This window comes from Salminus brasiliensis, chromosome 18 (assembly GCF_030463535.1).
Source record: "Salminus brasiliensis chromosome 18, fSalBra1.hap2, whole genome shotgun sequence".
Taxonomy (NCBI): Eukaryota; Metazoa; Chordata; class Actinopteri; order Characiformes; family Bryconidae; genus Salminus; species Salminus brasiliensis.
Genome location: NC_132895.1, coordinates 3,365,705 through 3,389,907, shown reverse-complemented (window position 1 = coordinate 3,389,907; position 24,203 = coordinate 3,365,705). Strand labels below are relative to the sequence as shown.

The window sequence follows — 24,203 nt, the reverse complement described above, 5'->3', positions numbered from 1 at the left end:
CCATGAGTAGATCGGTCTAGTCCTTTGGATCAGACTAATTATCCGATACCCGATCCAACTAATTTTGTTAGTATCGGGACCGAGATCCTATCCTAGTATCAGATCGGTGCATCCCTACTATCGACAGCTTTGAATGCACCACTGAAGAAGTTTGCAGTACAAATTGTATATCACCGTTTTTATATTTATTTATTTCAGAAGTGGTGTACTGGAGAACCCTGCCTCACTGATACGTTACCCAACACCCACACACACACACCCACACCCACACAGTCACGTAGAACTTTACCAAAGGTCTATGCAAATAAGTCTCCTTTTCAGTTTAGACGGTTGGTTCTTCCTTTTAATTCATTCAGGGTTGGGTAATGTCAATACAGCTGTGTGTGTGTGTGTGTGTGTGTGTGTGTGTGTGTGTGTGTGTGTGTGTGTGTGTGTGTGTGTGATGGTGGTAGTAGTATTTGCATGTCTTTTCCATGCTTTTAATAAGAATATTAGTAGCAGAGAGGGTAGGACTCACACACACACACACACATGCCAGCATTGCAGCCACATTGTACTCTTACTTTCTTACTTACTAAAGCACTGACCTGCAGTTAGTGTCCTGATCAGCACCTGGTATCTCTCACATGCTCTCACACACACACACACACACACACATCATTGACAACCATAAACACCCCCCCCCCCACACACACACACACCCTACTGCGACCACCTGCTATTTGTGGCCAAACAAAGGCCTTTCACCTCAAGCAGTTCAATAGTATTTAGGCTCAGTCAGGTCAGTCTCTGGGCCTATTTTAAACTCCTCTTCTAGGAGCTGCACTAGACTGTAGCTCTAAGAGACATGTCATTATTTTGTTCATTCAGCCAATCAGCAAAGGCCTCTTAAAATAAGTCAGTACTTTATGCCCCAAGACAAAGCCTTCTGTGTTTTCTTGTGGATTATTTTCAGCACCGGGAGGAAGGAGTCAACGGTTGTTCTGTGACCAGAGGGCTTAAATTTAACTGACATTGTGAAAATGGTTTATTTACATATAAAGAGACCTGGGCTGTCTGGGACAGGCAGGAAGTGTGAACTGGCTGAAAGACAGGATACGTGTAGCATTCCCAGCTTGCTGAAATGGAGGCATTGTGTTATTGTATTTGGGCATTTGTGCCCTTTGTGCTCATGATTGAAAAACCTTATGAAAATGTAGATCTTTTACTGTAATGTGTGTTTAACGTTTTAGACCCCTGCTCTGCTTGTCTGGGCAGTACGTGTTTATCTTCTCAGTAAAACACTGATATTAAATTAATCACTAATAATAACACTCCTACAGAACGTGGTGGTGGTGGTTCTCCATCACTGTGTTCATCATTAGAACATCTTCAGAGTTCTCCTCATGGAGTCTAGTGTTATTTAGAGTTCTCCTCAGATCAACACCTGGTAGCTATGTATGTAATATGTCACGTCACTAAACTACACATCTTGCAAAGTCTAACCAGATTGAAAAAAAATCCAGTGTATTATGGATGTACACTATATGCACAAAACGTATTGGGACAGCTGCTCATTCATTGTATCTTACAGCTCTGTAGTGTTTTAAAGATATGCTAGTTAAGTTCTGCCAAAAGCATCTTATCTAAGCATCTTATCACATTCATTATGTGGACAAAATATTGGGACACCTGCTCCTTCACTGTTTTTTTTTTTTTTGTTTGTTTTTTCTCCCTGAAATCAAGGGTATTAAAAAGAGTTTATCCTGCTTTTGTTGGAGTAACTGTCTCTACTGTCCAGGGAAGTAAGCTTTCTACTACATTTGGAAGCATTGCTGTGTGGATTTGATTGAATTAAGCGACAAGAGCATTAGTGAGATCAGGATGTTTGATGATCCTCATCATCCCCTAACTCATCACAAAAGTATTGGATGGAGCTCCACTATTCATCATTCCAGAGAACACCGTTCTATCACTGCTCCACAGCTCAATGCTGGGGGGCTTTATACCCCCTCTACTAGCCCACACCTGGCATTGGGCATGGCACCTGTAGGTTCAGAGTCCTATTCTATAGGCAGTACTTCTTTATAGGCCCTAGACAAGCAGTGTGTGCTATTGCACCTATGTGTCAGCAATGGGTGCTACTTAAAAGCAAGACTAAGGAAGACTATTTTGACTATTCAGGAAGAACTGCATTGGCTAAAAATGTGTGTGTGTGTGTGTGTGTGTGTGTGTGTGTGTGTGTGTGTGTGTGTGTGTGTGTGTGTGTGTGTGTGTGCACCTAGGCTTGATGATAAAGTTCTGGCCACTATCCTCAAACATCCCTGTCATCAGTTTTTCTTTTTTAATTGGCATAAAATTGAGGCTCTGACATTTGGCAGCCACCTTCCTCTCTCTAATGAATGCATGGGTGGCTAAAATGAATGAATGAAAGAGCGAATGAAGGGATGAATGAGTGATGAAATCAGTGGATGTCAGACAAAAAGGGGCCCACATGCTCATAAATGAATGAGGCATTATGGGGTAGACTTCTCAGGTGACCTATAAGAAGTGCACTGTGGCTATTGTATTTCCTACAGGTCTCTAGGACGTACATAAATAAGAGATGTGCTGGTTTAGATGTAGCAGAGTAAGGAGTGCACACACACACACACACACACACACACACACACACACACACACACTCTTACTGAACTCCGAATACCAGAACAAAGTAAAAGGCCTCTTGGCCATGTTGTCTCTCACAGATCTGCGCAGATACTGGCTTCTTTTATAACCATCTTGCACTTATATGGATACTTGCAGTATTTGATTTACAGTCTGCAGCATATAAATACTGTATCTTTAAGGTTGACCGCAGGCTTGACCTCAGTCGCTTGCCTTTGCTAGATTTGCTAGAGATATGACAGGTTATTGTTATGTGGGATATTGCAAGCAGTTCTAACCTATCCTACTTCTGCCAGTGTTTACATCCTGACCTCAATAACGCACTCGTCACTGAATGCAGTTAAATCCTCACAGCAATGCTCCTCCAAAATCTAGTGGGAAACCCTCTTCTCTGGACAGTAGAGAGTAGACAGTCACTCCAACAAAAGCAACATAAATTTAATATCCTTGATTTCAGAAGAAACAATAAAGCAATAAGCAGGGAGCTAATGAGCCTCAGGTCAGATGTAGCCTATATGCGTTCTGTCTTTGTGTGCCAGCACCCCCACGTTACCTATCATCCTTTCTTCAGTCTTCCATGGTCTTCCTTTTGTCGGGTATAATTAGGTGGAAGTGATGAATGCGAGTGTGTGCGTCTGTGTGGTTGTTACTCTGTCGTAGTCATGTATAATTCAGTCGGTAAGGTTCATCTGCTGGCTAGCGTTGCATGTCTGTGGCCACAGACAGGTGTTAGCTCTTAGAGGGGAGTGGCCAGAAACTGAGGAAGGTTATGATTACCATTCAGACCAACCATGAGACATTACCACATCATCCCTCACTGCTTGAGCACCTGGCACTCTTTTATGACGACATTCTGCTAACCTGCCATCTGGTTTGCTCAAAATGACCTCACATTGACATCACATACTGGGAAGGGGTGGGTGCCAATATTCAACCCCACAAATGCTGGCAGCCTCTTTATGACTTTGGTGTCTACATTCATCCTTAAATCCACCTGAATCAACGTTAAAAAGAATATAGCATTTATTAGTAGAGAGTGGTTACAAATACAGTAAAATGAATAATATGCAGAATTTTAAGTATAGTAGTCCAGCGTCACCTAAACACTCTGCTCATAACTGCATGAAATCTCTGTTTTAAATACGTCAAATCTAACCATTTGTCTGTTGCTGATTTTATTGTTGTTTATTGATTTTTATTTATTTATTTTTTTTATTATTTTTTTTTCTTTAGAAACTTTTTGGTGGCGCTTTTATAATTCCTTCATCATCACAACCATTTACTACTTAAAGAAATTGTCCAGTGTCTTTCATCAAATTTCACAGCATTTTAACGTCACAGTCGCGATGTTTGTGAAAAGCATACTTCTGAAGTAAGATGCTCCCACGGGGCTTAGAACTGCACCCAGTTCAGGTTACAGATGAATTATAAATGAGCGTTTTCAGTTACACGCCAAGAATAATTTGAGTAAACTTAATATTTGTCCGTTATCCCTGTAGCTAAGGTTCTAGCTGTAGTAGCCTTACTACCATGTCTTACTTTACCTGTGAACGAGAAAAGTGAAAAGTGATGAAGATGAGAAACGATTCACTATCTATTTAAATTCAAATGAGCAGTGAAATAGTCCCAGGTGAGTAAAAGAACAGCCCAGCTTTGGACAGTCAAGTCAAGTCAAGTCAAATTTATTTGTGTAGCTTTTTACAAGTTGTTACAAAGGAGATTTCATAATTAGTCATTAGTAAAAGACAAAAAAAGAAATAACGTAAGAAGACATGAAGGATCAAAGACCCCCAGTGAGCAAGCCAACAGTATTGTGTTGCTGCATTAGCCAAACGTTAATTAAATATTTAATTATATTCAATATTAAGCTTATTTTAGGAGCTTACAACAATGTTTGAAAAAGCTTGAAAAACAACAATAATAATAATAACAATATTAATAGTAAAACTTAAATATATTGTAGGTTATATAGTAGGTTATATACTTTTCAGGTATAAAATGCTCAAATTACACACAGACATACACACACTCACTCTGATCTCTACAGTTCTCTTATTATACCCACACCGAGCTCCTGAGCACTAGCTCAGGGACCATATGCAGCATCTACATCAGTACCCTGTTTCTGAACATGCTCATTACTGCACCGTACACTTTGGTTACATATCATCACTGTCTAATGAAAAACACGCACAGTGAAGCCACAGAAGAAAGCCATTTCTATTGGTCTGTTAATTCATAATTATTTACACCATGTACAGACCAGCTACAGGGTTCAAAACATGGAGAAGACTAAAAACGGAGGTAAAAAATGGAGGTACATGTCTTTCATTGGACAGCAGCGATATGTGATGCTGTTTACAACACCAGACCTGGTCTACCTCAGCATACACACTTAAGCCTACTGCACACTTTTACACACATTTACACGCTACTGCACGCTTCCATTTACATACACAATGACTGAACTTCAGTCTACTTATTAGTAGAGTAACTTGTATGAATTGTAGTGAATGTATTGTCTTTGCACCCAGTCTCATGTTTCGTCTATTTTTCTTGCACTTTTGTCCCACGATTTTACCTATTTTGAACCACAGTTACCGTATTCCTTAAATAAGACAAAGGTGAATTGAATTGAAATAGTACAAAGCAGCGAATGAGCATGTGCATAAAACTGAATGCATTATTATAAAAAAATGGAAATTGAGTTTTAAATGAAAATGACCAATAAAATAGGATTCTAACTAAATACAATATTTAAAAATATATATTTTTAAACTCCTGAGAAATGATAAAATGTAAACAGTGGCAACAGTTCAGAGTAATGTAAATAATGAGCTTCGCTTTGGGAGGAATAAATAAAGCAGCACATAACGATCTTAAAATCGGATGTAGAACTAAATACTTCTGAGATGTACATTCTGAGATGTACAAAGGTGCTAAACCCGTTAAGAACCCATTAAGAAGAAAAACGTAAAGCCCTTATAAACTCTAGCTTCAGATATTTGACCAGCAGTATGTGGAAAGTGTTGTAATCGGTCACCAGCTATGTGTGCATACTCACGCCATCTCAAATAAGATACCTGAGCTATGAGGTCGTGTCTAATTCACAAGACTTGGTGGAGTCTCACTTTCTCACTCACTGCTTACTTTCCTCCACTTTTGTGTCCTTTTCTGTCTGGCTCTTTCCCTCCCCCCCTCTCCCTAGATACGCATGCAGCCTTTCGTATTGCAGTAATAAGAGCTGTGTATGTGTGTGTGGGTTTGTGGGGGTATGTATGTGTCTGTGGGTATGCCTGCACACGTGATCTACTGTAAGCTGCAGCAACATGTGTTTTACATTACAGTATTTTGAACTGTGTGGATGCTGTATGCACAGAGGGTCTCGCTGGATGTGAGCATTGTGTGTATGAGCTCTGTAGAACAGAATGTACAGAACTCACACACTCCAGCCTGTACACCTGTTTTAAAGCAGACAGGTCCGATTTCAAAAAGGGGAAGAAAGAAAGCCGATAGATGTGGGTGAGCTGTGTTTTTACTTTTGGGTGCTTGGTCTGTGAAAGCGCTATGATGTGGACTGTCTGGTGTACACCCCTACTTTACCACGGTTTCTTTGTGCAGTACTCAAAACTACTACAACTTTTGCAGCGCAATGAAGTCAAATCAAATGTCATTTTTACAACTAGTGGTGTCACAAAACAGAAATCCCAGTAATAAAACAAAACCTCAACAAAACATAAAACCCCAGTGAGCAGCCAAACACGACAGCGGCAGGAAAAACCTCCTCAAAGCTTGAGAAAGAAATTGTGGGAGAGTACCCAATCCTTCTCTGGTCAGAACTACTTATATATTATTAATGAAAGATTTCCGTACCACCACATAACTGTTGTTATGCTCAAGTGTGCTGATCTAATCATAGTAGTGATGGTAAGACTAACAAAATAAGTAAACGATGATGATGATTTGTAGTAGTAGTAGTAGTAATAATAATAATAATAATATTAGTAGCAGTAGCTGGAGGGTGAGCAGCTGATCTGAGACGTAGGACTTCCATTAGTCAGGCAGTACATGGGGCAATCTATACCTCAAAGAAGTTAAAGAGAGAGGGTTAGTTCTGATTGGTTTAATGGAGGGCAGAGAATGTGAACAGTATCGGAGTGTGGCTAATTACTCCGGCAGATCTGACTAGACTAACTAAAAGACGAGGGCCAGAAGGTAGCACAGACACGGGAGCCTCCTGAAACACTGGCATCCGCCCGTTCCACCGTCCACAAACTTGGCTTGCAAGGGTACTACTAGGACTCCAGATCCAGATAGTATCCAAAACAGGGTAAGGACTACAGATCGTCAGCCATGACAAGGATCAAAACAAACATAAAAAAGAGTTTTTTATTAATATATTTACTTTATCATCCTTCAGCACAAGGTTAATATTTGTCATTAATTTGTCATTTTCTGCTTGATATTGGTCATTCTCAACCTGTGTTGTCACAATGTTGGAGAACCTTGTATATTGTAGTTAAATTCAATATAATTTTTGATACCATGGGAAAGGTAGGTCCGGCTCATAATGAGGGTGAAAATCTCAGAATGCCCCTTTTATTTCAAATATATGCCAACAATAGATCACGCACAAGCAATAAAGCTTTAGAATTATGTTCAGGTTAGCATCTTTCAGCTTTAGGTGCTTACCATCGTTAGGTGGTTGGTGTGGCGTAACAGATGACACCACTACCTGCCACTGAGCTACCACACCATGTGGGAGACTGGGGTTCGATTCCCGGTCTGGGTGACTCTGCTGCACTACACCAATAAGACTCCTTGGGCAAGACTCCTAACACTACATTGGCCCACCTCTGTAATACGACTAACCTTGTAAGTCGCTCTGGATAAGAGCGTCAGCTAAATGCCGTAAATGTAAAATGTAAATCTGAAATGCACAAACTGAATGAGATGAGGGTGGGGGTGTGGTAAGGATGTTTGAGAGTATAACGTAGATAGTATCAGTGCTTTGGATATATATTATATATATAATATCTGTATATCGACAACACTATTCTCAACAGCTTTCCAGTACATTCCAGCTACTCTTATAACCTACAGCACTGCCATCCTGCTTTTCCAGTCTGCTGTTGTATGGGCTGCGATTGATTAATAGGCATGTGTGTGTCACCCAGGTGTGTTTGTGTGTGTGTGAGAGAGAAGAGAGTTCTCCACAAGTTAGATCTAGTCTGACTTGTCTTTATATGTGTCCTTGGAGATGAATCAGTCAGAATAAGGAAACATGTTAGAAAACGTCTTTCCTTGATTTTTGAAAATGACATTGCTTTTTGTGTAATGACTGCGGTCTCCTCTCTCCCTACCCTGAACGTTATGATTATCTGTGCAACTCACAGATGTAGTGTTTTATTTCTATTCTGAAATGGGGAAAAGTAAGCCATATTTTGGGAGTGATATGAGGTTTGACTATATTTGGATTTCTTTATATAAATAAGTACAAAAGTACATTAAATGGTTGATTTGTGTATTAATTAAATAGGTTTCATCAGAAATAGATCTAGAATTGATGTTGAGTTGAATTTCTGTAGACTTGTCTTAACCACAATGAGTGTCCCTCTTCAGATTACATCGCAAGTGGCAGTCTGATCACTGAGCACCATTACTGAGCCCACTAGAGCACAAATAGTGGGCAGTGTTTTTAGACTGGTCTTAATTATAATGAAAAACTGAATTTCTAGGGATTTGCATTCGCAATTGTGTAGTTGTTGAAGTGTGCGGTTACCCCTCTGGTTTAGTCGAAGAGTACGCCAGACTTTAGTTTCATGTTAATCACTAAAGTACTTTAAAAAAATCTTATTCTGTGCTACATTTTACTGAAATTACTGCATTTAAAAACTACACACACTTTCTAATTCTCTGAAATGCTAATGCTAATGTAGTTCTAGGTGCTGCGTTTGACAAATGTTTGTGTTGGTATCAGCAGACATCTACATGAAAATAGCAAATGTTGGCCCACAAGTCCTCGTATCAGTGCTGCCACTGGAATCCTGGTGTGTAAACTCTGTATCCTTGCTGTGCAGATTTCCCTGGAGACTGATTACCTGGGGCCACGTCGAGTGGATGCACTGAGAAGGGAGGATGAAGACTGGCAGAGAAAGGCCCACACAGCTGTGCTCTCCATTCAGGACCTTACTGTCAAATACTTCGAGACCACAGCACGAGCACAGAAGGGTATGCTTACACCTTCTCTTTCTCACACACACACACACACACACACACACACACACACAAACACACTCTCTCTTTCTCTCTCTGCTTTTCTTTAATTAATGGTAATACAGATATGGACTAAGCTAACTATCACAAATGCATTTTTTTTTTTTGCAACTAGGAATGTAATGACTATTCCTACACTATTTTGATACAAAGGTTGAATGAAGAAAAGCAATAATTCATGTTTTTACCTTCTTGTTTATAAACATGATGCACATGTGTCATGGTTTTGTTTTGCAATATTTTTTTTTCTGATTCATTGTTACACCTCTTCAAATAACTGTTAAGCCAATATGAAACTTGATTTTTATTTATTTATTTATTTATTTTATCTGATCAGTTGAATCAGGTGCCTTGCACCTCACTTACACCTGGTCTTGAGTATCAAGATTATATCTGGGTAAGGCCAGGCCACATGAATCCTATCACTCAAAGCATTTCAGCCAAATTGTATAGGAGTGTAAACATATCCGTCTCTTCACGATACATTCCACAACCGAAACCCCAGTAATAATTTGCTACACAACAAGCAAATTTGCATATTCCGTGCCACAAAGTGATTTGATTTAAGTCGGACTCACTGAAGGCGCATTTGACTACCCAGTGTAAAAACGTGGCTAAAATCTAATCAGGATACAGTCCAGAAAGAAGTTACTGACCAGGTGTAAACAGGGTCTAAGACCGGGGAGATCACAAGATTTTGGAGGACATGGACTTCTGCTTTATCCTCTGTATGTGTAAATGCTTAGCTTTAGGTGCACGTATTTGTCACTGTACAGTGTACAGCGAAATGTGTCCTCCGCATTTAACCCATCTGGTAGTGAACACACACTCACACACACACATGTGTTAGGGGCAGTGAGTACACACACACACCCAGAGCGGTCTTGAGCTGATGGTCAGCCTGTGTGTGTGTGTGTGTGTGTATTTCAGTGATGTATGAGCGCATGCGTGCAGACCAGAGGAAGTTTGGTAAAGCTGCGTGGGGAGCTGCCGTGGAGCGCATGGAGAAATTGCAGTATGCCGTTTCTAAGGAAACTCTGCAACTGATGCGCGCCAAAGAGATCTGTCTTGAACAGAGAAAACATGGACTGAGAGAGGAGGTACCACCCAAACACATGCATATGCATATACATATACATAAGTCCATATAGATTTGGACAGTGTGGCAATTTAAAATTCTCATAAATAGGCATTGCATTGCTCTCATATCAAAAGCAAAAATACATTTTCATTCATTTGTGTTTTTATTTATATATTTCTTAACTAGAGAACACCAGACTGTCTATTACATTGTCAGTTTTTTACAGTGAATTGACCAATAGAAATGCTCAGAAAGTCTTTGAACCACATAAGGGAGTATAGTGCTATTTTGGAGATGTAAGGTTTTGTTCTAATGATGATGTATGTGTATAAATGCACAGTCAGCATACCTGAAAGTTGTGACTGCAGGACTGCATAGTTTAATCTTCCTACATTTCTCTGTTGCTGTGTCTCAGATGCAGGGTCTGCAGGGTGGAGAGGATGCAATGGCACGTTTGGACCAGTTGGAGGCCCTGTACTATGAGCTGCAGTTGCAGCTGTATGAGATCCAGTTTGAGGTCCTAAAGTATGAGGAGCTGCTGCTGACGGCACAGCTGCAGAGCCTGCGCAGGCAGATGACTGGTTAGTTGTACTATTTATGAGCCTGTTTACATTTGGCATTAACCTACGTGATGATGATAGTGATGGGATCGCGTTCAGATTTCACTTGACCTCATGAAAAGCCAGGTGTAAACACACCCAGGTCACATTGTGATCAGATCGGATTACAGACGGATCGCTCCAACCACATTAGGAGGTGGTCAGAGACGCATCATCACACTTAACACATGTAAATTGAATATGCATAATTAAAATACTACTAGTATTTTAGATCTAATACTACTAGTATTAGATACTAGTTTTAGTCTTCTCTATTTATCTCCTTCGTGCTCTCGCTGTGTGTGTGTGTGTGTGTGTGTGTGTGTGTGTGTGTGTGTGTGTGTGTGTGTGTGTGTGTGTGTGTGTGTGTGTGTGTGTGTGTGTGTGTGGGTGTGTGTGTGTGTGTGGGTGCTCATGTTTATTTACCGGTAGATGATCTACCACAGCTGGCAGTATTGCAGAGTGTGTTTCCTTTGTGGTTTAAATCGAGAATGTGAGAACCAGCCCGTGTTCCACTGTTCCTCTAAATCCTTCATGATCCACCAGAGCCAGACCTTGATGTAAAATCCTCAGATAATAAAATAAAACTGTGATTATTTGTGTTAACGAATTTTATAAGCAGGAAAGTAAGATGAAGTACATAATGTAAACAGAATCAGATACTAGATTCAGATAGCATCCAGATATAAAACTTATAATAATGTCATAGGCTCTACGTGACTTGTATGGCCACTTGCGTGTTTGTACTACATGATAGACAAACACACAGCAGGCATTTTAGTAGTAGTAATTATAATAATAATAAAATTGCCTTTATTTATATAGCATTTTTCATACACAGAATACCAAAATACAGAAATGTAAGATTGAATAAAAAATCTAAATGAGAATTTATTATAGCAGTAATTTAAATAATTCATAAAATATGAAATAGAAATCAGATTAAACTAAACAAATTAGATATGGCATAGGTATGAATAAAAAAAACTTAAGCTAACCATTTCTATGAATTTTCGATGAGTTTAGTCGCATTTGAAAACTTTTAATGGTGGATGGTTGACTAATATCTGTTGGTAAAGTGTCCAAAGCTTTGCTGCATAGTGGCAAAAAGCTGTTTCACCAGTTATTTTGTACTTCATTTTTGGAACATTTAGGAAGCCAGCATTTGATGACCTTTGGACACGATTTGGAACATATTGAGTCAGGCATTCAGAGAGGTACGAAGCTGCTAACCCATTTAGAGAACGTCTGAATAGAGTCCTGGCAGCACTACTGTTGTTTAACTAATGTGTTTTGTATGGTTGGTATTACCATCTTCTGTTTCTCTGGAGCTGTATACATCATTAGGATGTCACCTTATTGACTTGTGTTTAGTAGTGTCTTAACTTGGAGGTATCTTTGAATTTTAGCCTATTCAAACTAGCTGAGGTTATTCTTAAGTAAATAGCAAAGCACTTTTGTAAGTCACTCTGGATAGGAGCGTCTGCTAAATGCCTTAAATGTAAATGTAGTCATTGTTTAGTTGGGATGAAACCAGTGACCTCTTGAGTTGCCGCTAATTCTGTCAATATTGAATAATAAAAATGTGTGTGTTGAACAAAAAAATTATAATATATTTATAATAATATAAATGATTAAGTTAGTCTATTGTTATTTATTGTTGACTTGTTACAAAACCTAACAAATTTCTGTTGTTGTGTTGTCTGGTTTATAGAGAGGCAGGACGAGGTGGTTTATTACGACACATATGAGAGTCCTGATGCCATGCAGGCCACCGACGACTCCTCTGTCTCCATCCCGCCTCTTCGAGATGACATTACACTGCTGCAGCAGAGGACAAGGCAGCTGGAGGCCAGGAGGGGCCGCATCACCGCCAAGAAAGCCTACCTCAAAAACAAAAAGGTGCTGACCAATCATAGAATTACTTAGTTTGATCAGAGCAAACTGCCTCATTAACCATGTGGGCAGAGAGAAGATGCTTTAATATGCAAAGCTTTCGCTCTAAACGTAGGCAGTACTGCCCGTTGGTTTATCCTTCATCAACAGAACAGTATTGATCAGGTCACAGAAAGAAGGTTAAACTCTGCAACTCTCTCATTTGCTGACTGGAGCTATTTCATCTTCAGGAAATCTGCATTGTCAATCACACCCAGAAACTGCAGCAACGGCAGAGCAGCCATGGCTTTGACTCCCAGCAAGTGTTGCGGCAGGTGCGTGATGTTTAGGGTGACTTCGGGTTTTCTCTTTTGCGTCAAAAATCTCCATGTAGGTTATCCTCTACCCTGATCAGACCTTCCAATTGTGAGACTTCCCGGTTTGTGATTGTTTTCTGAAAAGATTGTATATAAAAATCATGGTCCGGATGCATTTATTTCTCTGCCACAGAATGAAGAGGAGGAGGAGGAAGTCAGGATTACCCGTGTCAGCCAAGAGAGACAGAAAACACTTGACCGGCTGCGCAGCTTTAAACAGGTTAATCATCTCTCTGTAAAAAAAACTTCACAGCCTATCAGTCACCCCAGCAATCCCGGTCTCTTAGTAATAAAAGCAGAGGAAGTGTATCGTTACTGTCACACAAAAACCTTGTATCTGTGAAACAGCAGCTCCTTCTTAACTTTCATTAGTGCATTTCTATTTGTCCATTCATAATAAGATGCACTATAATGTCAGAAGTATTGGGACGCCTGCTAATTCATTGTTTCTTCTGACATCAAGGGTATTAAAAAAACGTTGACCCTGCTTTTGTTGGAGTAACTGTCCAGGAAAAGCAGCCTTTCTATTAGATTTAGAGGAGCATTGCATTCAGCGACAAGTTAGTGAGCTCAATATTTTGGATGATGATCACCACCCCACCTCATCATCCCCAACTACCCAGCTAATCCCAGAAGTACTGGATGGAGCATCAACTTCCATCATTCCAGAGACGCAGTTCTTCCACTGCTCCACAGCTCAATGTTGGGGGGGGGGGCTTTATACCCCTCTACTAGCCCACACCTGGCATTAGGCAGCATGGTGCCAGTAGGTTCATGCTTGGTTTATCTGCTCCAGAGAGTCCTATTCTATTGGCAGTACTTCTCTGCAGAGGCTAGACAGGCTCTGTATGTATTTTGTATCTGTATGTATCAGCAATAGGTGCAGTTTAAAGTATCTGAATGCATATATTAGAAGGGGTGTCCACAAACATTTGGACATACAGCATACAAGGTTTTTGTCAGACAGCGATGATATTTTATGAATTGAGAAGAGGGGCTTTGTTTATATCCTATGAAATACTGACCTTTTTTCACGATCACTTTTCTGCTCACCTTAGCGCTACCCTGGCCAAGTCACCCTGAAGTCCACACGGCTTCGGCTAGCATATGCCAGGAAGAAGAACGGTTCAGCCCAACCTCCAACCCCTGTGAAAGTGGACCAGCCCCAGACGCAGGTGGCCAGTGTGCAGACAGAAGACGCCCCGGCTCCTCTAGTACATTCCATAGCTGTCCCAGAGCTCCGTAGGCCTGAGGGCTTCTTGTCTTTACCGCCAGCGGTCGCCTCCATCCCAGAGACCCTGGGACCATCCTCTTTGCCCCCAGCCCGAGAGCTCACTCTGCTGGACTCTTCAACCTCTCCCATCTCTCCTCCGCCGCCTCCTCCACCCCCACCTCCCCCACCACCTCCTCCTTCTTTGGAGGACACATCTGTGGAGGGGCACGGACAGGCGGGCAGCCCGGTGCGCCAACCCAAAGCAGAGAGCCCTCTTGGCCCCTTCTCTGCCCGATTCTTTGACAGCAGCCAGCTGGTGAATGCCCGGAAAAAACTGAGGAAGACTGCATCGCTGGAGTCGTCCCAGTGGAGGAGAGGTGAGGATGGGGCACGTTCTTGGTTGGTGCAGAGGGAATATGCATTCAGGAGATTATGGAGTTTGCTGCTGCAAGGAAGTCACAGACCTTAGTTGCTGTTTTGCTGGTGTTCAAGTACAAGTAAAGTTGATTCTTATAAATGGAAGATTTTATGACTTTTTGGTGATAAATTTGATTATTCACAATATTAATAAATGGTCTAGAACCCAAAATGGACTAGTCCCAAATTACTGGTAAGTTTTACATTCAACCAGAACAAGCCTTTTGAGTTTCTTTACAAATTAGAACAATACACACACATTTTCAGGTTCAGTATGATTTTCAACTCTAAATTGATGATTAAATTATGAATTAATATTTAAAAATATTATAGTTTTGACATGTAATTATGATAACTACATTATTCACAAATTAGTATACACTAAAACCACAGGTTTCTTTTAGATGATTAAGTATAAACGTTCAACAACATTTTCAACAACTATAGCATCATCCCTGTAACAAAATAATCCCCTAAAATTACAATCCTTAGAATTTATGGTTGAGTTTATTAATAATAATAATAATAATAATAATAAAAAAGAGCTGTGTGTATGGTCAAAGCTCCGCCTCCCTGCTTGCTATGCTCAGATATGATGCACCCAGAAACCCATTGTTTTATCACTGACTGTAGTTTCATGAGAGATGATGAGTGTTAGAAAGTAAGTTATGTTTTAGGTGAATTTAGGGTCAGATTTAACTTTAAAAAATAAGGCACCTAAGGATTCTATTGATTATTGATTCATCTTGATGCTTATTTTTTCTATACAGGATTTCTTTTGTATTTGTTATGATTTGTAATGAATTTATGTCCAATATTTTTTATTAATAAAGCAAATGGAAGCAATGTGGCCAGTCAGCTGGAAGGTTTTGCAGTGGGACTGCGGTGGAACGTAGTACTGCGTCTTACCCTCCCTACAGCAACTTTAGCACTGGCTTAGAGACCAGGTTTAGCGTGTGGGTGTTGGCATTTCACATGTGTTGAATGTGAAATGCTATGAATTTCCCCAGTTCAGCAGCAGCAGCCGCCATGTTTGAGTCTTGGTGATCTGCTGTTCCTCTGCTACACTCTTTAAGAGCTCAGCCAGATCTGCACCGTCGCTCTTATTACATTATATATTGAAATATTTCTATATATAATGGAAATGGATGAGAAATGATGAAAAGAAATGAATCATTGCAGGTTTAGTTTAATCAGTCCATGTTCATTGTCCTCTCTCCATAGCGAGCTCTCCTATGGATGAGGTACTGGCCAGCCTGAAGCGAGGAAGCTTCCACCTTCGTAAGGCCGAGCTGCGCGTCCTCGCTCCCGATCCAGACGAGGACGACGGGAACAACATCCTGGCTCAGATCAGGAAAGGTGTGAAGCTGAGGAAAGTGCGGCGGCAGGAACAGCGAGGGGCAAAGGGCGGGCTGTTGGACTCGAGCGACCCGCTCACCCGGAGCATCCACGAAGCCCTGCGGCGCATCAAAGAAGCCTCGCCTGAGTCCGAGTCTGAGGATGAGGGGCTGCCATGCACAGACTGGGAGAGCTAGGTCATTTAGAGCATACTGACGAGCACACACACACACACACACACACACACACACACACACACACTGCACACAGCATATGCATTCATATATATATATATATATATATATATATATATATATATATATATATATATATATATATAATTACACACACACACACACCAATCAAACATGCAAGATAACCAGATCACAAATGAATCCTGAAAGTTTGAACTACACGGTTTAAATCTCGGCTGGTTGAGAAGACCTACTTTCCACACCGTTCTCTCAGCACTGTCTCAGCTTGCGATGGGCATTGGTGTTGTGAAGGAACCGATTCAGTACATTGTTCGGAATCTGTTTACCTAGGATGTTAGGTATGTCTTTACCTCAACGTTGAAGCTCCAGATCTGTTGAACTCTTTACAAAACACCCCACACCCCCGACTCCGTCCATTGACCACACGCTCGCTGGCTTTCAAGATTCAAGAACAAAATTCCTTCATATGCACCTCCTTCCTTCTGTCTGTCTCCCTTGTGCTCTCTCTCTCACTCAGAGTTCATGATTTGTCAGTCCAGCCACTGGTTATGAGCAGTTTTTCCTTTTTAAATGTCCTTATCTTCGTGGAGTCATGAGGTGATGCTTTTTCCCCACCTGTCCAAAACAACCAGAATGGGGGATTTACAGTACACTACTCCACACAGTCTCACTAATATTACATTTGTTTCCTGACCAAGAAATCATCCAGCTGTTTGGCCTGTTTTGGCTCATCTATCAGATCTCTGGACTTCTTCACAGATGATTTTTTTGTAAGATCAGTAACAGACAGATGATTTAATGCTTCATGATTGCAATTCCCAGTGCTTCGGAATCCGCCTCCCGTCTGAAACCTGTGTTTAGTGGTTTTTCTTGGTTCCATTTTGAACGTTGTTGCATTCCCTGGCTGTGCTCCCCTTTCGTCTGGTTGTGATCAAGAGAACATGTTTTAGCCTTTAATGTAGGGCTTTTGTTTTTGTTTACCGTCTTATTTACTGATGTTTTCTCAAGAGGTTAGCGTATATCGTTTAGCTCACTGGTTAAGGTTTGATTAAAAAGGGCCAAGGGCCTTGTTATATTTGTAGTGATGCACTGGTGCCACCTACAGTCGACATCTTTTACTTACACCGTTCACGAGTGCCGCCTTGTTGATTCATATTTTTGTTTTGTTTGTTTTTGAGATCTTTTTTATTTTATTTTTAAGCTTGATTTGTTTCTTGGCTTTTCTGGGTATACATGTAATATTTTTTCCTTTATTTAGCTCGGTGTGTGTTTGTTTTGCCCTTCCTTTTTTATCAGTTTGGTCTGATCGTTTGATTGAGATGCATTTATAATAATTTAGTTGTTTTTTTTTTGGGGTCCAAGATTTTGATGCTGAACTATACGCATTCTGCCTATGAACCATCTAAAGCACACCATTTTGCAGGTTTACAGTTCTTTAACGAGTGGTCCACCCTTTATCTGATCTAGGGACCAAAATATTCCATATATATTCCTGTTTAGAGCAGCCATAAACCTTCTGTTGTTGTACCTCGGGGAAAGTTGACCTGAAATCCCGGACCTTTTCTTGATTGTGGATTCAATCAGTACTCTTGCCTCGTATCTCTTTCTCTCTCTCAAGACCATCCTCTCTTATTTAAGGACACGCCTAGGTCGACCTTCTGGTTTGTGCCGAGGTGTTCTGCACCTGGGTCCGTATGAAACACTTTGATGTGACAGCTTGATGCGTTTGACAGAGTTTACTTCATTGTGTAAAAAAAAAAAATCCACCGGCGCCTCGTCACGTCCAGCTGCTCAGCAGCGAATGCAGGTCACTAAAGAATAGCACGGTGAACGACTGCGGCATCTCATGGTGCTCCCATTATTTTCGGTAATGTGAAATGTGGTACAACTCCTCACTTAAGATGCCTCATACTGTATGTCACTAGCAATTAGCTAGCAACCGCACTGTTCCACGCTTACCTTGCACAATTCGTCGTACGTAGCTCCACCAACTGAGCGAGTGCTCTGAGAGGTTAGTATTAAGTTCCACTATATGAATAGGATCATGATGCATAGCTTTTGTGTGTCATTTTGTTTACCCACTGTGCATTGCGGCACATGTGTAACATCTGTACTGTCTGGTGTTGAAGGAACAGTCCCTGCTGAGTTGATCTGAGGTCCGCCTATGCCTTTCAGCCAGTACTGTAGGTAAGAGTGCTCTTGTTTTGAAGACTTGGATCTTGGATCACCTCACAGTGGGGGGGCTGCGTTTTCTCCTAGATGACTTTGTAGCTGCAGGAGTGAGAAGGTCACCCAACACTCTCTGGGCTGCGCTTTTATTTAAGCACGTTTCCATCATTTGTACTGTATTTAGCATTTTTTTATGATTTAATAACACATTTTCCAAATCTTTTATTCATGTTATTCTTAGTATACGTTCTATGCATTGCTATCTTGTGTCCTTTTTAATCCGTCCCACTTCTCCAGTCTGTCACTTTTACTCGTAATGCAACCAACACTACAATTCCAACCTGTCACCCTCGATCTTAGGCTATAAAACATTAAGAATTATGTATACGTGACTGGCACGGATTCCGAATTAGCCAGTCACTAGAAATGTGCAATATTATAATAGAAACTGAAAAATGGCTATTTTTCATGTGTATTATAATGTAATGAACAGAAGAAATCTGACATTAGTTGCATGATTGATTAAAGTACATGTATTTATTGAGTAATACTTAATATTTAAAAATGTATAGCAATACCATAAATGTAAAATGATTTTTAATCCTTTTTTTTTTGTTTGTTTTTTTTTGCGCATTTACGCTGCTTTTCCAGCCATTGTATTCCTAATAATTGTTTGGTCATTGCAAAGTGCATTTTCCCCCCTTTAAATAAATAAAAGACAAGTATTAAATTCTCTTGGTGCCTTTCTGTGGGGCAGTTTCAGCTGGCCTTGATATCTGGTTTAACTCTGTTAAACCAAATGTACATATTTTAGAATATAAAACTGTGTGAAAAAAGTAGAGTGCAGGGTAGTTCGGTCTGTGGTCATATTTGCTATTGCATTTAACTGAAATTACTGCACTTATAAATGGAAACATGGTACACTTTAAAGTATCTGTTAATTCCTGCTGTACTGCGCCCATGTTCTATGCGCCCCCCCCCCCCCCAAAAGGAATCTATCAGTTTCAAATCAATTTTTAGTGAATTATTAGTATTAATTTTTTGTCCATTCCAAAATTATTAAAGAAAGAAATGGAAATAAATAAAGAAATAAAGCCAACTACAACACATGAGGAACATGCTTACCTTTCATATTTATGTAATGTTATCCTAGTCCTGATTGGCTCCTAAAAATAAAATGCTTTTAAAAATGTGAAAAGTTTGTAAAAGTATGGATTTATTTTTTAGATTTAGCTCATCCTTGATTAACGACATGGATTAATGACAAAGTCAATCTTTTTGAGATTTAACTTGACTTCATTAGGACACTCATCTGTAACCTACCATCTGTAACTAACCTCCGTGCTTGATGGCGATGGTCTAAAGCCTGATCTGCACAGAGAGCTCTTCCAGCTTCAAGTACGGCTCAGCTCGACCCGCCATCCTTTAAGATCCACGGAAGACGAGCGTCCAGACTGTTTTCTGTCCTGCACCGAAGTGGAGGAACGAACTTCCCCTGAGTGTACGAACAGCAGAGTCAAACGCTCGCTGTCTTCAAAGCCAGACTGAAGACCCTCCTCTTCTGAGAGTACTCAGGCGAAGAGAAGAGTACTATGGTCACCTTACTGACTTTTAGTAGAGTCTAAGATTAGAGGATCTTTGAATTTTTAGTCTATTTAAACTAGCTTAGGTTATTTTTGGGTAAATAGTGAAGCACTTTTGTAAGTCGCTCTGGAGAAGAGCGTCTGCTAAATGCCTTAAATGTAAATCTAACGTACTTTCAGCTAAATATCCATTAAATTCACTTTCATTTTCTTAACCGTAAACATTACCCTCACCCTAACTTTAACCTCAAACTAAAACCTAAACCCACTTTATCATGACCATGTGCAGATCATCTATCGAGAAACACAAAGTGTGCTATCCAAATAAACGGAGACCAACAATTTTCCATGTTTCAAATTTTTCGTATCGAGTTCGAATAAGAGCGTGAAGCATTAACTTGAAAAACTAAAGAGTCTCCTATTGTTCCGAAATCCTTCAAGTGCAATTGGCAACAGAATAGCTCAAAACATTTAAAGAGTTCAATAAATATCCTACTTTTACACTCACTCCTATAATACATATGCACATATATAATACATATATATGATACGCATCATTTCTAAACAGTAGACGATTTTTTATTTATTTTATTTTACTATAAATGACTGAATTACAATTGTGTTTAATCATGTGGTTTAATCAACATTTAAAAGTATTACTCAAACCAACCCCCTTTCCAAAGTATAGTAGAACGGCTCAAAGTTGAACATGATAAAACCAACCCATGTACCTCTCAGAAAGTACTAGAACCAACAGCAAGCCCTTTAAGAGTGTTCTTCAGGTATACACGTACTGTAAATTTGTCTTTATATGTGATCACAGATTTTTGGCAATAGTAAACCCCACAAAAGTACCTTAGCTACCGTTGATGCATTTTTCTTTGTACCAAAGGCAACTTGAGCAAGTCCATCTGTACAGGAAAACATATTTGGCAAACGAAAAAAAACAAAAACAAACAAAAATCAAAAGAAAAAGAGAAGTCTCTCTGCAAAGTCACGCCTGCTTTGAACATTTTGAGCGTGTTACCGTTTCCCTTTTAAATAGTTTAAAAATATTGCCATTTTTTTCCCCCCACATAAAAAACAGCCATAATATCATTTTACCATTTACACAATATAAAAGAAAAAAATAAAGCAAAACTCTTCTGAGGTCAACGAACAAACAACCCAATAAACTCTCAAAATAATAGTTCAATAATGCAACATTTGTGAATAGAATATTTTTTCTTACAATAAATAACCAGAAATCATACAGTATCAAGTCAATCTGCACCTCAAAGAAAGAAGAAAAAGAGAAAGAAAAACAAACGAAATTTAAAATTTACTCTGAAGTTTGATTTTTCACAAGTGCACTATAAATCTGTAATATTTATATATTAGAAAAGTGTGTAGAAACAAAGACGGCTTCATAGTCACTGCAAACTCCAACCGTCCCCCGCAGTTAAATGTGTGTGTGTGTGTGTTTTGTGTGTTAGTGTAGTCGTCGTGCACATTATCACATCCCTCCTTCAACGAGGAGGGGGAAGTAAAATACCTGATAGTGAGATGCTTGCTTTTCTTCTGTCAGCCCCTCCATGTCTTTTTTTTTTTTTTTTTCTCTTTTTTTTGTATTGCTCAGAAAGTGGAAGGATGGTTTCCCCATTGCTGTGGCGTCCACATAAACACAACGCAGGTCCCCACTTTGCAGGTCCTCAAAGTGACAAAGTGGGGACCTGGATGAACGAGGACCTCAAAAATAACGTTTTTTCGCAAGGGACGGCAGCTTCGTAGAAAAGACACTGTCAAATGTTTGTGGGCAGGTGTGTGTCTGTCTTCAAATGTGCGTGTGTGTGTGTGGGGGACAGGGGGATCCAAAGTCAGGGTCCGAGATGTGGTGTTTGCCCAAGAAACATCCAACAGCAGTTGTGGTAGACGGAAGCAGCCTGAACTCCAAGGAGAGCTCTGGAGGTCGATCGGCCCAAACCAAGTCCTTATCCTGGAGGATTATCCCACAAAATAGAACCTGTAGCCACGACCAAACGACCTGGTTTCAAGGGCGGCAATAATAATAATAATAATAATAATAATATACACCTTTTAAAGATAGAGAAGACCTGATTGAGCAGGGTATTCATACGGAAATGCATACGGCACAGTCTCCAGTGGGGCCGGGTTGCTGAAACAGTCCATGAAAAGCAATGAAAGCCCGTTTTGTCTTCTATTCAGCCCAGAAATGGAAGGATACTACACTATGACCGTCCTCTCAACGTGGAATGCTTCCCGGGTTTGAAAAATAGAACAGATAAACCAAAAATCTGCAATATTTCGATGTGGATGTGGATGTAAATAGATTGTAAAAATGACAGACTGAAAAGATAAAGAAAAAAAAAGGCAGGTTGAGATCCCAGCTAGGCCGATATCATGTAGCGTGGCTGTATTAGTCTGTAAACCTTTCTGTATACAGTACTGTGCAGAGGTTTTAGGCACCTGTGAAAAGTATTAGTGTGTATTTTATATATCACTAATAATATCACTCCTACAGAAAGTGGAGGTGGAGGTTCTCCATCACTGTGTTCATCATTAGAACATCTCCTCTCAAACTTCTCCTCTCTCATGGAGTCTAGTGTTATTTAGAGTTCTCCTCAGATCAACACCTGGTTTGGTGGTAAATCAGGGCTTAATGATGGTAAATCAGGTGAGCTGCTGCTGCTGCTGCTGCTGCTGATGGAGTTGAACACATCCTCCACGCTGTGCTGGCTGGACTGAGGGGCGTCCAGGAGAAACCTGGAGGAACCAAGCTCAGTTCTTGTCAGTGAGCTAGTCTGAAGAACAGAGCTCGGTTCCTTCAGGTTCCTCCAGGTTCCTTTCAGGTTTCTTTCATGAGAAGCTCTTATATAAATAATGGGTTTCAGTGCCTAAAAGCTCTGTACAGTGCTGTATGTGCAGGCACCTGTTTGTGAAAGTGCAACTGTGAGCATGTACATCTTCGAGTGTGTGAGTGTGTATGTGTGTGTGTGTGTGTGTGTGTGTGTGTGTGTGTGTGTGTACGCTTTTAAACCACGGCCAATAGCAGCAGCAGCAGCTGTCTCTGCACTGCAGGAGTGACCATCCAACCATCTGTCCGTCCGTCCGTCCGTCCATTTGCATGCATGTCTGAATGAATGTGTGTAGCGTGCCCCTGTACACTGTGCTGGCATAGTGTATATGTGTGTGTGTGTGTGTGTGTGTGTGTTGATTTAAGGTAGGTTTTCTCCACCAGAGGGCGCTGTGTTGCTGTAGGCTCTAGCTGCCCCCACCCTCGATCAGTTTGGCCAGGCTGTCCCGAAGCTCGGTCAGTTCGAAGATCTTGCCGTCCAGCAGCTCGAGCAGCGAGCGCAGGCTCTTGCGGAAGGACTCCTGCTCCACTTGACTGCTCTCCAGACGCTGCTCCAGCTCGGCCAGCTGTGCTTCCAGCTCGGCGTTCCGTGTCTCTGTTTCCTTGGAGAGACACACACACACACACACACACACACACACTGTGTTAAAGCATATGGCATAATCCAACGGTTTGCACCTGCTTATTCATTGTTTCTTCTGAAATCAAGGCTATTAAAAAGAGCTGATCCTGCTTCTGTTGGAGTAACTGTCTCTACTGTCCAGAGAAGAAGACTTTTTGCTAGATTTTGGAGAAGGAGCATTGCTGTGAGGATTTGACTGCATTCCGCAACAAGAGTTTGTGAGGTCAGTGAGCTCCACCATCCATCATTCCAGAGAACACAGTTCTTCCACTGCTCCACAGCTCAATGCTGGGGGGCTTTATACCCCTCTACTAGCCCACGCCTGGCATTAGGCAGCATGGTGCCAGTAGGTTCTACTCCAGAGAGACCTGATCTATTGGCAGTACTATCTGCAGGGTCTAGACAAGCTGTTTGTCAGCAATGGCTGCAATTTAAAGTAGCTGAGTGTGTTCATTAGAAGGGGTGTCCACAAACATCTGGACATGTAGCTGGGCATGTTATATTGAATTATAACTAGCCTAGATTTGAACTTGAGTACGTCTGGTGACCCCGGCTCCTGGACGCTGCATGTGAAGTGTGTGTGTGTGTGTGTGTGTGTGTGTGTGTGTGTGTGTGTGTGTGTGTGTGTGTGTGTGTGTGTGTGTGTGTGGGTGGGTTTGGGGGGGGGTTACCTGTAGTTTCTGTGTGACCGAGTCTTTCTGTGATTGCAGCTGGTGGGCATTTTCCACTTCCGCTTTCAGTTGCTCCAGCTCCTGTAAACATGAGATCATAAACAACATGCTTTTTTTGAGTATATTGGGGATATAGAAGCTGAACATTGCTGTGAGGATTTGATTGCACTCAGTCCCACAAGAGTAACAGTGAGGGCAGGGACAGATGTTGGATGATTTAGTTCTGCCACTCCAACTCATCCCAAAAATATCGGATGGGTGTTTGGG

General features: G+C 40.8%; 2 protein-coding genes across 3 annotated transcripts in view; one reads left to right on the top strand and one right to left on the bottom strand.

Annotated features, from left to right (window-relative positions):
• jmy (junction mediating and regulatory protein, p53 cofactor) overlaps positions 1-18,936 on the top strand; it is a 41,857-nt gene extending 22,921 nt beyond the window's left edge. Inside the window, exons 3-11 of one of the 2 annotated variants that reach the window (XM_072661452.1) lie at positions 8,727-8,877; positions 9,853-10,022; positions 10,419-10,584; positions 11,757-11,819; positions 12,317-12,504; positions 12,729-12,812; positions 12,988-13,074; positions 13,913-14,444; positions 15,709-18,936. In XM_072661452.1, the coding sequence (XP_072517553.1) occupies positions 8,727-8,877; positions 9,853-10,022; positions 10,419-10,584; positions 11,757-11,819; positions 12,317-12,504; positions 12,729-12,812; positions 12,988-13,074; positions 13,913-14,444; positions 15,709-16,019 (1,752 nt within the window). In that variant the 3' untranslated portion in view covers positions 16,020-18,936. The remainder of the gene's footprint in view (positions 1-8,726; positions 8,878-9,852; positions 10,023-10,418; positions 10,585-11,756; positions 11,820-12,316; positions 12,505-12,728; positions 12,813-12,987; positions 13,075-13,912; positions 14,445-15,708) is intronic. The other variant, XM_072661453.1, reaches the window with a different exon arrangement.
• Positions 18,937-19,848: 912 nt separating this feature from the next.
• Positions 19,849-24,203, bottom strand: part of LOC140539039 (homer protein homolog 1-like) — a 53,397-nt gene continuing 49,042 nt past the window's right edge. Inside the window, exons 8-9 of the mRNA XM_072661645.1 lie at positions 23,937-24,017; positions 19,849-23,245 (exon numbers count right to left, since the gene is read on the bottom strand). Of these exons, the coding sequence (XP_072517746.1) occupies positions 23,051-23,245; positions 23,937-24,017 (276 nt within the window). The 3' untranslated portion in view covers positions 19,849-23,050. The remainder of the gene's footprint in view (positions 23,246-23,936; positions 24,018-24,203) is intronic.